General features: G+C 43.9%; 1 protein-coding gene across 1 annotated transcript in view; it reads left to right on the top strand.

Annotated features, from left to right (window-relative positions):
• The first annotated feature begins 4,957 nt into the window (after positions 1-4,957).
• Positions 4,958-14,006, top strand: part of LOC118400820 (neuron navigator 2-like) — a 151,738-nt gene continuing 142,689 nt past the window's right edge. The window contains exons 1-2 of the mRNA XM_052474745.1: positions 4,958-5,079; positions 5,613-6,132. Of these exons, the coding sequence (XP_052330705.1) occupies positions 6,052-6,132 (81 nt within the window). The 5' untranslated portion in view covers positions 4,958-5,079; positions 5,613-6,051. The remainder of the gene's footprint in view (positions 5,080-5,612; positions 6,133-14,006) is intronic.

Genomic DNA, 14,006 nt, shown 5'->3' with positions numbered 1-14,006 from the left:
ATAGGTACTGGATGTCAGGAAGCTTGGCCCCAGTGATGCACTGAGCGGTACGCACTACTCTCTGTAGCACCTTATGGTCAGACACCAGGTGGTGATGAAACCAGTCAAGATGCTCTCGATGGTGCAGCTGTAGAACTTTTTGAGGATCTGGGGACCCATGCTAAATCTTTTCAGTCTCCTGAGGGGGAAACGGTGACGTCGTGCCCTCTTCACAACTGTCTTGGTGTGTTTGGACCATGATAGTTCGTTGGTGACGTGGACACCAAAGAACTTGAAACTCTTGACCCGTTCCACTACAGCCCGTCAATGTTAATGGGCGCCTTTTCGACATGCCTTTTTCTGTAGTCCACGATCAGGTCCTTTGTCTTGTTCACATTGAGAGAGAGGTTGTTGTCCTGACACCACACTGCCAGGTCTCTGACCTCCTCCCTATAGGCTGTCTCATCATTGTCAGTGATCAGGCCTACCACTGTTGTGTCATCAGCAAACTTAATGATGGTGTTGGAGTCATGTTTGGCCACACAGTTGTGGGTGAACAGAGAGTAAAGGAGGGGACTAAGCATGCACCCCTGAGGGGCTCCTGTGTTGAGGATCAGCATGGCAGATGTGTTGTTGCCTACCATTACCACCTGGGGGAGGACCATCAGGAAGTCCAGGATCCAGTTTCAGAGGGAGGTTTTTAGTCTCATGGTCCTTAGCTTAGTGATGATGTCAGAGAAGTCAATTGGTCCGCACATGCTTTGAGCACACGTCCTGGTAATCTGTCTGTCCCTGCGGCTTTGTGAATGTTGACCTGTTTAAAGGTCTTGCTCACATTGGCTATCGAGAGCGTTATCACACAGTCGTCCGGAACAGCTGGTGCTATCATGCATGCTTCAGTGTTGCTTGCCTCGAATCGAGCATAAAAGGCATTTAGCTCGTCTGGTAGGCTCGCGTCACTGGGCAGCTCGCGGCTGGGTTTACCTTTGTTGTCCGTAATAGTTACACAGAGCCTGTGTAGTAGGATTCAATATTAATCCTGTATTGATGCTTTACCTGTTTGATGGTTCGTCTGAGGGAGTAGCGGGATTTCTTACAAGCGTCCAGATTTGTGTCCCGCTCCTTGAAAGCAGCTCTAGCGTTTAGCTCGATGCGGATGTTGCCTGTAATCCATGGCTTCTGGTTGGGACGACGTCGTTGATGCACTTTTTGATGAAGCCGATGACTGAGGTGGTATATCCAATGCCATTGGATGAATCCCGGAACATATTCCAGTCTGTGCTAGCAAAACAGTCCTGTAGCGTAGCATCCGCATCATCTGACCACTTCCGTATTGAGGGAGTCACTGGTCAAAAAAAGTATAATTATGGTCAGATTTTCCAAATGGAGGGCGAGAGAGAGCTTTGTATGCGTCTCTGTGTGTGAAGTAAATGTGGTCTACACTTTTCTTCCCTCTGGTTGCACATGTGACAAGCTGGTAGAAATTAGGTAAAACAGTTTGCCTCCATTAAAGTTCCCGGCCACTAGGAGTGCCGCTTCTGGATGAGCATTTTCTTGTTTGCTTATGGCCCTGTACAGCTGGTTGAGTGCAGTCTTAGTGCCAGCATCGGTTTGTGGTGGTAAATAGACAGACACGAATAATATAGATGAGAACTCTCTTGGTAGACAGTTTGGTGTACATCTTATCATACTGTACTCAACCTCAGGTAGGCTATACCTCGAGATTTCTTTAATATTAGACATCCCGCACCAGCTGTTATTGACAAATAGACACACACCCCCGCCCCTCGTCTTACCAGACATAGCTTCTCTGTCCTGCCTATGCATGGAAAATCCTGCCAGCTCTATATTACCCTTGTCGATGTTCAGCCACGACTCGGTGAAACATAAGATATTACAGTTTTTAATGTCCCATTGGTAGGATAGTCTTGATCGTATATCATCCATTTTGTTTTCCAATGATTGCACGTTGGCCAATAGAACAGATGGTAGTGTAAGTTTCCTCACTTGCCTACGAATTCTCAGAAGACAGCCCGACCTCCGCTCCCTTTTTCTCTGTCTTTTCTTTGCGCAAATGACGGGGATTTGACCCGATATCCTTCGTGTCGGACTCATTAAATAAAAATCTTTATCCAGTTCCAGGTGAGTAATCGCTGTTCTGATGTCCAGAAGTTATTTTCAGTCATAACAGATGGTAGCAGCAACATTATGTACAAAATAAGTAAACAACAAAATAGCACAGTTGGTTAGGAAAAGCGCAGCCATCCCCTCCGGCTATCAGGTATGAAGGTAAGACCCAGATGCAGACCACGGCGAATAGTTTAATGATCCAATAGGGGCAGACAATAGACAGGTCAAGGCAGGCAGGGGTCAGTAAACCACAGGTAAGGCAACAGTACCGGATGGCAGGCAGGTACAGGGTCAGGGTAAGCAGAGGTCAAAAATCCAGCGGGGGGCAAAGGTACAGGTCGGTAGGCAGGCTCAGGGTCAGGAGCAGGCAGAGTGTTCAGGCAGGCGTGCTCGGAGTCAGGACAGGCAAGCGTCAAAACCAGGAAGGCAAAAAAAGAGAGACTGGGTAAAAACGAGCTGAGAAACAAAATGCTGGTTGACTTGACAAACTGGCAAAGGACAAACAGAAAACACAGGTATATATACACAGAGGACAATGGGGAAGATGGGCGACACCTGGTGGGGGGTGGAGACAATGACAAGGACATGATATATACACAGGGGATAATGGAGAACATGGGCGACACCTGGAGGTGGGTGGAGATAATCACAAGGACAGGTGAAACAGATCAGGATGTGACACTGGCGCCAGACAGACAGAGACAGAGCTCCCTCGCAGCTGCTTGATTAAATATGTTTCTATGATACAATTAAATAGTCTCTGCCTCAATCTTTGGATTGAGTTTTCCACAACAATATGTTATAATACACACAACTGTTATTACGCTATTACAGTAGGCAATACACTGTTTTGCAGGTCTACCTACCTTGGTGAGGGTGGACAAAGGGTGAATGGTGCGGAGGTTCTTGAGTTTGACCTGTGCTAGGCTGGACACACTCAGACCATTGGCCCAGGAGGTTCAGCCAGGTCACCTTATAAGCACTAAAGACGGACATTTTGCATATTACTGTGTGTGTATACTCAAAATAATACCAACTGGAATTGAAGCCCTTGTTTCTAGTGATTTAGTGATGACACACTTCCTTGTGACAGGGATAATGCTGGTCGTCAGTACCGTTAATAAAGGTCTGAGTCCTGCCCAGCCTCCAGCTCGTTAGTGAGGCTCTGGAGCACAGCCATGATTGGCCCCACTCCACACCGCCGCTGTGTGGACAAAAGAGGAAACAACAAGGACAGTATGTATCCATCAAATCTCAAATGGATGATCAACTCCTGAAACAGCATTGAATTGGTCTGTTTAAAATGAATGTATGTATAAACAGTTCAAAGTTCAACATGTTTGTATGGATTGATTGTGAGGCTGTTTTTGACAGGAGAGGTAGGAGGGTGGTGGTGTGGCCATGGACAATGCTGGGGTGGACCTGCAGTCTTCCTCCCATCAGAAAGCAGAACCGTGCTTGTCCAGATTGGTCCTGCTGCCGATGACCCTCTCTGACAGAACCCACTCAGCCTTCAGGCCACATACAGATGTAGGATCTGAATTTGACCAGTATTGTCGTAGCAAAATAATCTTGCAGCAACAGGATTTTAACGTTTATTCCATAATGTTGCTTGATCGGTGGTTAAGCTATTAGCTATTAGCTGGACAAAAGTAGGCTACATGAAAAGTGCAATACTGTTAATAGGTGTGGTAGTGCAGGTTTTCAATTAATATATGTAAATCCCAGAGCTCATCTGCATTTCCTGCGGGGCAGGAAAATTCTCATCAACAAAAGAGAGGTCAAATTAAGATCCCACATCTTTAGGTCATCACATCCACTGATGTGCCACATGGTACACTGTACCATGGCGTTAGCCAACAGCCAGGGTTAGAAACAAATATGGTGTGTAAATGCTCGATTACTATTTGGCATGGTTTATTCACAACAGGAGTAAACCTTTGCTTAGGGAAAATAAGTAATGTAACTGTAAGTTTGACTTGAAAGACTTCTCAGCCGTCTGATTTCCTACTCCCTTCTCCCTAAAATATTATAAGTGGCCATGGTTTAGTGAGTTACCAGTTGTGTAAAGTACCTAAGTAAAAATACTTCGTCGTTTTGGGGGGTATCTATACTTTACTATAATATTTTTTAACTACTTTTATTCTTACTCCAATACGTACTTTTTACTCCCATACATTTTCCCTGACACCAAAAGGTAATCGTTAGATTTTGAATGCTGAGGTAGGAGAGAATGATGGTCCAATTCACACACTTATCAATATAACAAGTTGTCATCTCTACTGCCTCTGATCTGGCGATGATGATGATGTCTGGGTGTGCCCGTGTGTCCGTAAGCGGCAGGAAAAAACTCGGAGAATACTTTTATTTGTCTTTAGACCCACATTCAAAAGTGTCAAACAGGCATGAAGATTTCTTGCTCAATGGGCGGGGCGGGGATCACTTTGGTGTTTCCACCTACTTCTGGTTTAGGACCATCATGCGTGATGGGACTTACAACCAATTCCCTAGTACACCCAGCCTGTAGACAGTCCAATTCGTTAGTTATAATGTATTCACCTAGTTATTGCATTATGTTATAACAACCTACCACTAATTTCAAGGAGATGGAAAGTTCAAGAATGTATCATTCCGAAAAGTCGAGCATTTTCATACAGTAAGTAGCCTAGTGAAGCTCGATGCCCTGCGGTCGAAGGTGCAATAAATGAATAGCGGAGGTTACGTCTTTTGACACTAGATGGCAGAAAATTCATTGCTAAAAGTTCGCATGGGAACGAGCTCTACAGATGGAACAAGAAAGCTGTGCCCCCCAAAAAACTATTGAAAATTAGCCTGGCGCTCACTGTGGTGACGTAATGATTTGATGGGGATGGTGGGAAGCATGGTCTGTGCTGGTGTACGATGTGCGCACGGGAGATGAGCGTTTCGTATTCTTGCATGGATATTCAGCGAACACAGGATTTTATTGCGGTGAGTGTTTTACATTTCAAGAATTTTCCCACAGTGATATATATCATGTTGGACTTACGTTCCGTTTGGAGTGCATTTGTAGAGGTTTCTTTTTTTACATTGCGTTCACAGGCAGAATATCATTCATGTTGTAGGTTACTTCTAATGGGGAAACTTTAAATGCGTTTAACTACTATAGTCTGCAGCTTATTTAGGTAACTTTAGTTTAGTGACAGTGTGGAGTTTTGAGAATCATCGATTTTCCTAAACGATGATGATGACGAACACGAAGATGATGTATCAATTTAATCTAACCTTACAAATATATATTCATTGCAGCTAAATGTTCATAAAATACATTTAGGTTGCAACTGCCTGATGTTGATTACTTATCTTTAAATACAGTTTAGTTCAGCTGCAATATCTGTTGGCATCTCAACTGATCAGATTATCTCCAACAATCATAAAAAGACAACAGTCTCCATGGGGCCCAACATCTCTGACTGCAGCATTAGTGTGATTTACATGGTGGGTAATTCAAGCTCTTCTCTCAGATCATGCGTGATGGAACTGTATTAAGCCCATTGGACTGAACTATGCTCATCAGAGCTCATCACCAGTGGGTTAAACCCTATCAATTCCAATGAAGGCAGGGCATCACTGCTGCAGGCTGCATCCCTAACTAATCACCATGGGTCAGAGACCAGCATCCTCTGGGACCCAGTTTCTCCTGTCAATCCTGTGGCCCAGTCCTCAATGCAGCATCTCTGGGTTGAGAGTGAAGAAGCAGAGCTATGGTTGACCTCACCACTGCCAGAGTCCTTTGGGAGGTATCGAACCTGATCATTTCTTTTGAGAAGTGGTGTATCCTTATTGACAACCTGGGAAGAAGGATCTGGGATTTCCTTTCCCCTTGGGGATTATTGGGTTGTGGATATTGACTGAGTTGGGACTGAGCAGAGAAGAGAGGGGGTATCTGGCATTCAGCCTGAGATGGAATCGGGAGCTGAGGGGAGCCAGCACCAGCACCAGAGGAGGAAGCCTGTGACACATGCATTGGAGGACCAGAAAAAGGTAAGTGGAGGCCACTATGCTGTCTGTCTCTCTGTCTGTTCCCTAATGACCTCTAGGTAGCTGCCCTGAAGCCCTGCTCCACAGTGGTCATCATGTCACAAACAGGAGCTCGTTGATTTTGACATAATGATGTTAAGGTGGTGTATCAAATCAGCGGATGGTGCACCATGTGTCTCAGTGTCGATGGTTGATTCTTTGGACAAATCCTCTGCTGACATCAAAATGTGTGCATGTCACAGGAGTTTCTGAATGCTTTCATCTCTGAATCTGAATAGGACTAAATGATTGAGTAGTGATATAAGTCATTCTGATTGTTATCTGTTGGAAAACTTAGAAATGGTATGAAAGAATATAAATGATGTATGATGGCAGGAACAAAATTATTGTTATGCTTGGCTAGATACAATATGCATATTTGCAGAGTTGATTATGTGTCTTTTATAAGAGAGTTATTGGAGAACCCGTCCCCCATCTGTTCAGGCCTTAGACCAGGATCTTATAAGGGGGTTCTCTGCGGTAGCTAGGTTGTCACCCCACCCCACCTCCATGGCTGGCAGCTGGGCAGCATATATTGGTCACGCTTTGCTGAAGCGTCAACTTTGAACTGCGGGGCTGTCGTAGAAATTAGGTAATTTGTTTTGATAAATCGCTTTTGATGACTTCCCGTGTGGAAGTCTCCCTTTGAACAAAGAAAAGCTCGGTGTTGAGTATTATTACATTAGACCCCTCACTCACGCCTTATGGCAACCTAATTGCCTTGTTACTCCTAACTCATTGTTGTCCTTCATTCAGCCGACCCTTATTTGTCATTATTTCATCTGTGGCTGATAAAATGTTATATTTGTTCAGACCTGCGGCTTCTATGATTCAGGGTTCTTGGATTCTTGATGGGTACAGGTAGAAGAATGCTGTTTGTTAAAGGGAAGAGTCACACATTTAGAATGTTATATAATTTTTGTGCGTCTCTGAGCGATCTTCTATCAATTCCCGGGGCCATACGATGCAAAACTCGTCATACTGGCTGTATTTCTGTCTGCTTGAACGCCGAATAGCTCAGATACACATGGAAACATCAAATGACCCCGGGAATAGATAAAACATCGCTCAGAGATGCACAAAAACAATATAACATTCGAAACGGGTGAAGTTTTTTTTTTTTACGCACCGTAAATCTCCAATAGTTTGCCAAAAGTACAGTACATTAAAAAAAAGTATGTTAAACATAAGTGGAGAGGGTCAAAAGCTTCAAGTTTCTCGGCGTGCACTTAACTGGGGACCTGAAATGGTCCCACCACAGCGCCTCTTCAACCTCAGGCGGCTGAAGAAATTCGGCATGGCCCCTGAGACCCTCGCGAACTTGCACCATTGAGAGCATTCTGTCAGGCTGAGTCACCGCCTGGCTCTTTCGGAGGGCAGTGCCATTAGCCCAACGCACCGTCTGGGGCACGTTGCATGCCCTCATTAAGGTCTATTCACTGTGCTACCACGAAGACGGTACAGGTGCATCGGAGCCGGGACAGAGAGACTGAGAAACAGCTTCTATCACCAGGCCATCAGACTGTTGAACAGCCATCACTAGCCAGCTACCTGCATGGTACTCAGCCCTGCACCTTGAGACTAATGCCCCATGTATATAGATAGAGTCATTGAAAGCTGGTCACATCATATTCTGTTTATAAACTGTTGTTTCCTCAGAAGATGATGTGTATATACTGTATTCTCATCCTATATACCTACTACTGTACATACCGTTTTCTTTTCCAAATGAAATACTGTCCCTACACACCACATATTTATATTCTGGATTCTCACACATGCACACTCTAATACAGTGGGGCAAAAAAGTATTTAGTCAGCCACCAATTGTGCAAGTTCTCCCACTTAAAAAGATGAGAGGCCTGTAATTTTCATCATCACTTCAACTATGACAGACAAAATGAGGGAAAAACATCCAGAAAATCACATTGTAGGATTTTTAATGAATTTATTTGCAAATTATGGTGGAAAATAAGTATTTGGTCAATAACAAAAGTTTATCTCAATACTTTGTTATATACCCTTTGTTGACAATGACAGAGGTCAAACGTTTTCTGTAAGTCTTCACAAGGTTTTCACACACTGTTGCTGGTATTTTGGCCCATTCCTCCATGCAGATCTCCTCTTGAGCAGTGATGTTTTGGGGCTGTTGCTGGGCAACACAGACTTTCAACTCCCTCCAAAGATTTTCTATGGGGTTGAGATCTGGAGACTGGCTAGGCCACTCCAGGACCTTGAAATGCTTCTTACGAAGCCACTCCTTCGTTGCACGGGTGGTGTGTTTGGGATCATTGTCATGCTGAAAGACCCAGCCACGTTTCATCTTCAATGCCCTTGCTGAGGAAGGAGGTTTTCACTCAAAATCTCACGATACATGGCCCCATTCATTCTTTCCTTTACATGGATCAGTCGTCCTGGTCCCTTTGCAGAAAAACAGCCCCAAAGCATGATGTTTCCACCGCCATGCTTCACAGTAGGTATGGTGTTCTTTGGATGCAACTCAGCATTCTTTGTCCTCCAAACACGACGAGTTGAGTTTACCAAAAAGTTATATTTTGGTTTCATCTGACCATATGACATTCTCCCAATCTTCTTCTGGATCATCCAAATGCTCTTTAGCAAACTTCAGATGGGCCTGGACATGTACTGGCTTAAGCAGGGGGACACGTCTGGCACTGCAGGATTTGAGTCCCTGGCGGCGTAGTGTGTTACTTATGGTAGGCTTTGTTACTTTGGTCCCAGCGCTCTGCAGGTCATTCACTAGGTCCCCCCGTGTGGTTCTGGGAGCCCCAGATCGAGGGAGATTATCAGTGGTCTTATATGTCTTCCATTTCCTAATAATTGCTCCCACAGTTGATTTCTTCAAACCAAGCTGCTTACCTATTGCAGATTCAGTCTTCCCAGCCTGGTGCAGGTCTACAATTTTGTTTCTGGTGTCCTTTGACAGCTCTTTGGTCTTGGCCATAGTGGAATTTGGAGTGTGACTGTTTGAGGTTGTGGACAGGTGTCTTTTATACTGGTAACAAGTTCAAACAGGTGCCATTAATACAGGTAACGAGTGGAGGACAGAGAAGCCTCTTAACCTCTTGCTCCTACCTGACACGCAGGCGTCCCATCTAGACATCTGGAAATGCAAATGCACTACGCTAAATGCTAATAGCACTCGTTAAAACTCAAACGTTCATTAAAATACACATGCAGGGTACTGAATTAAAGCTACACTCGTTGTGAATCCAGGCAACAAGTCAGATTTTTAAAATGCTTTTCGGCGAAAGCATGAGAAGCTATTATCTGATAGCATGTAACACCCCAAAAGACCCGTAGGGGACGTAAACAAAATAATTAGCATAGTCGGCGCTTCACAAAACACACAAATAAAATATAAAACATTCATTACCTTTGACCATCTTCTTTGTTGGCACTCCTAGATGTCCCATAAACATCACTATTGGGTCTTTTTTTCGATTAAATCGGTCCATATATAGCCTTGATATCGATCTATGAAGACTGTGTGATCAATGAAAAAAATAGCGTTTTATAACGTAACGTCATTTTTTAAAATTAAAAAAGTTGACGATAAACTTTCACAAAACACTTCGAAATACTTTTGTAATGCAACCTTAGGTATTAGTAAACGTTAATAAGCGATCAAATTGATCATGAGGCGATGTATATTCTATAGCTGTACGTCTGGAAATAATGTCCGGGTAAATCTCAACCAAAATATCCGGTCGGAGACCGGAAGAACTGCGCTGCCTTGTGTCTGTTTGACCAAGAAACAAATCGTAGGCAAATGACAAGACTGTTGACATCATGTGGAAGCTGTAGGTATTGCAACCTCGGCCCCATTTAATGTGGATCACGTTTAACAATGGGTTGAAGTGACGCATGGATATATTTTCCCATTTTCAGTGATCAGATTTTCCTGCACTTTTCGATGAAACGCACGTTCTGTTATAGTCACAGCCGTGATTTAACCAGTTTTATAAACGTCTGAGTGTTTTCTATCCACACATACTAATCATATGCATATACTATATTCCTGGCATGAGTAGCAGGGCGCTGAAATGTTGCGCGATTTTTAACAGAATGTTCGAAAAAGTAGGGGGTAGGAGTAACAGGTTAAAGAAGAAGTTACAGGTCTGTGAGAGCCAGAAATCTTGCTTGTTTGTAGGTGACCAAATACTTATTTTCCACCATAATTTGCAAATACATTCATTAAAAATCCTACAATGTGATTTTCTGGATTTTTTTCCCTCGTTTTGTCTGTCATAGTTTAAGTGTACCTATGATGAAAATTACAGGCCTCTCTCATCTTTTTAAGTGGGAGAACTTGCACAATTGGTGGCTGACTAAATACTTTTTTGCCCCACTGTATATCTACTTTGTACTGCTATTTCTTGATTTCTTGTTGTGAAAGTTAGTCAAAGTTGTTTTCACAGTCCACATGTGCCCCAACTGTGCCCTCCTTGAATTACACTTCTTGGCACTTATATAACAAAGCACACATTTCATAACCATTTCTGTTGAGTTTGTTGAAAGTTGTAATAGAGTCAGACATAACGTCTGTTTGTCTTTGTGTGTTCTTACGTTGGTGCACATCTAGGCTCTGCAGCACTATATATTCATATTTGTTTTTTTTCTGCAAGCTCTGTAAAGGAAAGTTAGGAATAGAATGGTGTGATGAGTGGCGCAGCAGTCTAAGGCACTGCATCTCAGTGCTAGAGGTGTCACTACAGACCCTGGTTCAATTCCAAGCTGTATCACTACTGGCCGTGATTGGAAGTCCCACAGGGCTGTGCACAATTGGACCCGCATTGTCCGGGTTAGGGTTTGGCTAGGGTAGACCATCATTGTAAATAAGAATTTGTTATTAACTGAATTGCCTAGTTAAATAAAGGTGAAATAAAAGTGAATTATTTTGCTGATCCTATGTAGTGTTGGACAGAGCTTTGTCTCCTCTCCTTTCCTCACTGTGGAGTTGGAGGAGAGGACTTCTGTGTGAACTAGGGTCCTGTCAAATGCGTTAGCTGTAGTCACTGACATTGATCCTAATCAGTTTATAGGGCCTGGAAATAATGGTGGATTGTCCATAGTTATGGAGGGACATCAAGTGATCCTGTCAAAAGGTATTAGACTACACAGAGCCAGGGTATCTTTAGCCCAGACTTTGTCTTCGCGATCGTTTGGAAAAGTTCAGCCTAAAGTATGAGGTTAGATGACGTGATTGAGGATGAGGAGTACAGTACTATTCAAGAGGGTTACTACTATTTTCTTAATGTATTCATTAATGTTAGTCCATAATCTGTGCGTCATATTTCATAAATCCAGAGTAATATTTTTCTCTATCCTTGTAGCTAGGAGTTTTGTGTTACCCTGTCACCACAGTCTCGGTCTCCCATGGAAAGGGGTGGCATTGATTGATTGATTTCGCTAAAGATAAAGGAAGGTGTAATGGATGGTTGTACACCTGTGATATGAACGGTGCGATATGGTGGAATATGCAATTCATTGTTTTATTCGGAATGTACACACATCCATCATCAACCTCGGGGATTAGGCCATATGGTGAGAACTGTGCCGTTGCATTCCCAGTCAAAATATCATTCTCCACTTTTCAATGGATGACAATTTGATCTCAGGGAGAGAATTGCTCTCCTGCAGAAATGAGAGAATGTCCACACATCTTCTCTCTGCTGTATAAACATTTAGACATTCTTCTACTTCACAGTGAAGCAGGTGTGCTATTCTGCCCAAAGCAACCATAGATTACAGACACAAAAGCTTGCAAGGGGGACAATGGTAAGAATATTAAATTGCGTGTTTATCCTGAGGATTGTCCCTGAACTGTGGGGTGAGGTCACCCAGAATCTCATGTTTCCTTCTGGTTGTAAATCTGATTAGACATCTGTTCTTTTAGAAGGTGTCAATATCATCTTTACCTACCATGCTGCAGCTGCAGTGGTAAAACACACACACACACACACACACACACACACACACACACACACACACACACACACACACACACACACACACACACACACACACACACACACACACACACACACACACACACACACACACACACACACACACACACACACACACACACACACACACACACACACACACACACACACACACACACACACACACTTGGACAGAGCATAAATCATGCACTTCTAATGTGAGGAACACCCTGCGATGCCTCAGTAATATCAACCCATGATCCCCTCCATGGCGCAGTGCACTTACTAAGGGGAACACCATTACAAGCACTGGCCCCTTCAGGGGCCATACTAAAGAACAGAGAACCAGAGGGGACTGGAGCTTACAAGCCACTGAAGGGACTGACTGGTACTGTCTGTGGGATGGAAATGCGGAGAGGTTGGGGGATGGACGGCACTTGTTTTAATTAGGTCCTCCTCTAGGCCCTGAAGAACAGGTCGAGGGGCAGAGCTGTGACACCTGAGGGAGGGCAGGAGTGTTCCTTACACCCCACTACTACTGTACCTGTCCTGGTTCTGCTATGGATTCATTTGGGTTCGGAACAATAAGAAGGGCCATGTGGTGTGTGGTGAATGCTAATAAGCAGGATGCCTTTGATGTACAAAATGTGTGTGTGATAATGCTTCAGCCAGAATATGTGGCTCCAGTGGCCCTATGCTCACCTCTCAATGACCGTCTGTTGGCGAAGTACCCTGTTATTGTTTTGTAGGTTGAATAGGAACAGTGTTGTGCGGTTAAGCTGAGGGTATGGGTTGTTGTAGGCTGTGTTATTTTCAGAACCACAGTGCTGTAGGCAGATCAGTGAGACCGTGTGATGGAATCGTTCACCTTGGCTATGTGCCTTAGTCTTGCAGAAGCATCCCCCACTGGCCTCCCCTCGGTCCATCTGTCACTGGCATCACAAGTTATTATTACAGGATTATAGATATGATTTTCAGTGCCCAAGTTCTCTAGGCTTGTTCTTTCAGATGCACTTCAGTAATCACCTTTTTGTTCACAGCCAAAGCATCCCAGTAGTTCAGCTGAGTTTGTCATCTTCAACGTAGATGAACCAATAAATGAGGTTTGATGAGTGTTGTGTACGCTCATGATGTTACGGTACTGGTAAAACATTTGCATACTAAGTTATGTGCTGAACATGGGAACTGTCATTTGGAGAGAATGTGAATGCAATACATCCTGGGATTGCTTAGCATGCGGTTGTTTTTTGCTTGAGTGAACAGAGCAATAGGGGTGAGACAGGGTTGAGGTCTGGGTTGGGACCAGGGGTATAGGTGACTGGCTGCCTACCCAGGCGAACCTACAGACGGAGACCTCCCTGACCCTGCCTCTCACTGGGCCCCTGATTACTGGCAACAACCTCATAACAACACCACACTCCCAAAGGGCCCCCAGCAGTAATGCTGAGGTCAGGGTTCATCTGGGTGCTTCCACTAGCTAGCTTTGTGTTATTTCTAATACATTATGTTGCATTACCACTGTTTATGAAGTCTCTATTAATGTTGTTTTAATGCCTAATCATAACCTTTGCCCCCATCTTAGCGACATCCTATAGAAATACATCCACTCTTACAAAAAAAGGTGCTATCTAGAACCTTAAAGGGGGTTCTACATGGAACCCAAAAGGATTCTACCTGAAACCAAAAAGGGTTCTACCAGGAACCAAAAGGGTTCTCCGATGGGGACAGCCGAAGAACCCGTTTGGAACCCTTTTTCTCTAAGAGTGTAGTCCTCTGTAATGTGCTTATGGTTCGTTACATGACATGTCCATTTTGCGTCCATTTTATGTTTTAAGTAGAAATTGTGCATCAATATTGAATTTGATA

Source organism: Oncorhynchus keta, chromosome 22, assembly GCF_023373465.1.
Source record: "Oncorhynchus keta strain PuntledgeMale-10-30-2019 chromosome 22, Oket_V2, whole genome shotgun sequence".
NCBI lineage: Eukaryota > Metazoa > Chordata > Actinopteri > Salmoniformes > Salmonidae > Oncorhynchus > Oncorhynchus keta.
The sequence above is the reverse complement of the archived record's forward strand: the minus strand, read 5'-3'. Positions and strand labels throughout refer to the sequence as shown.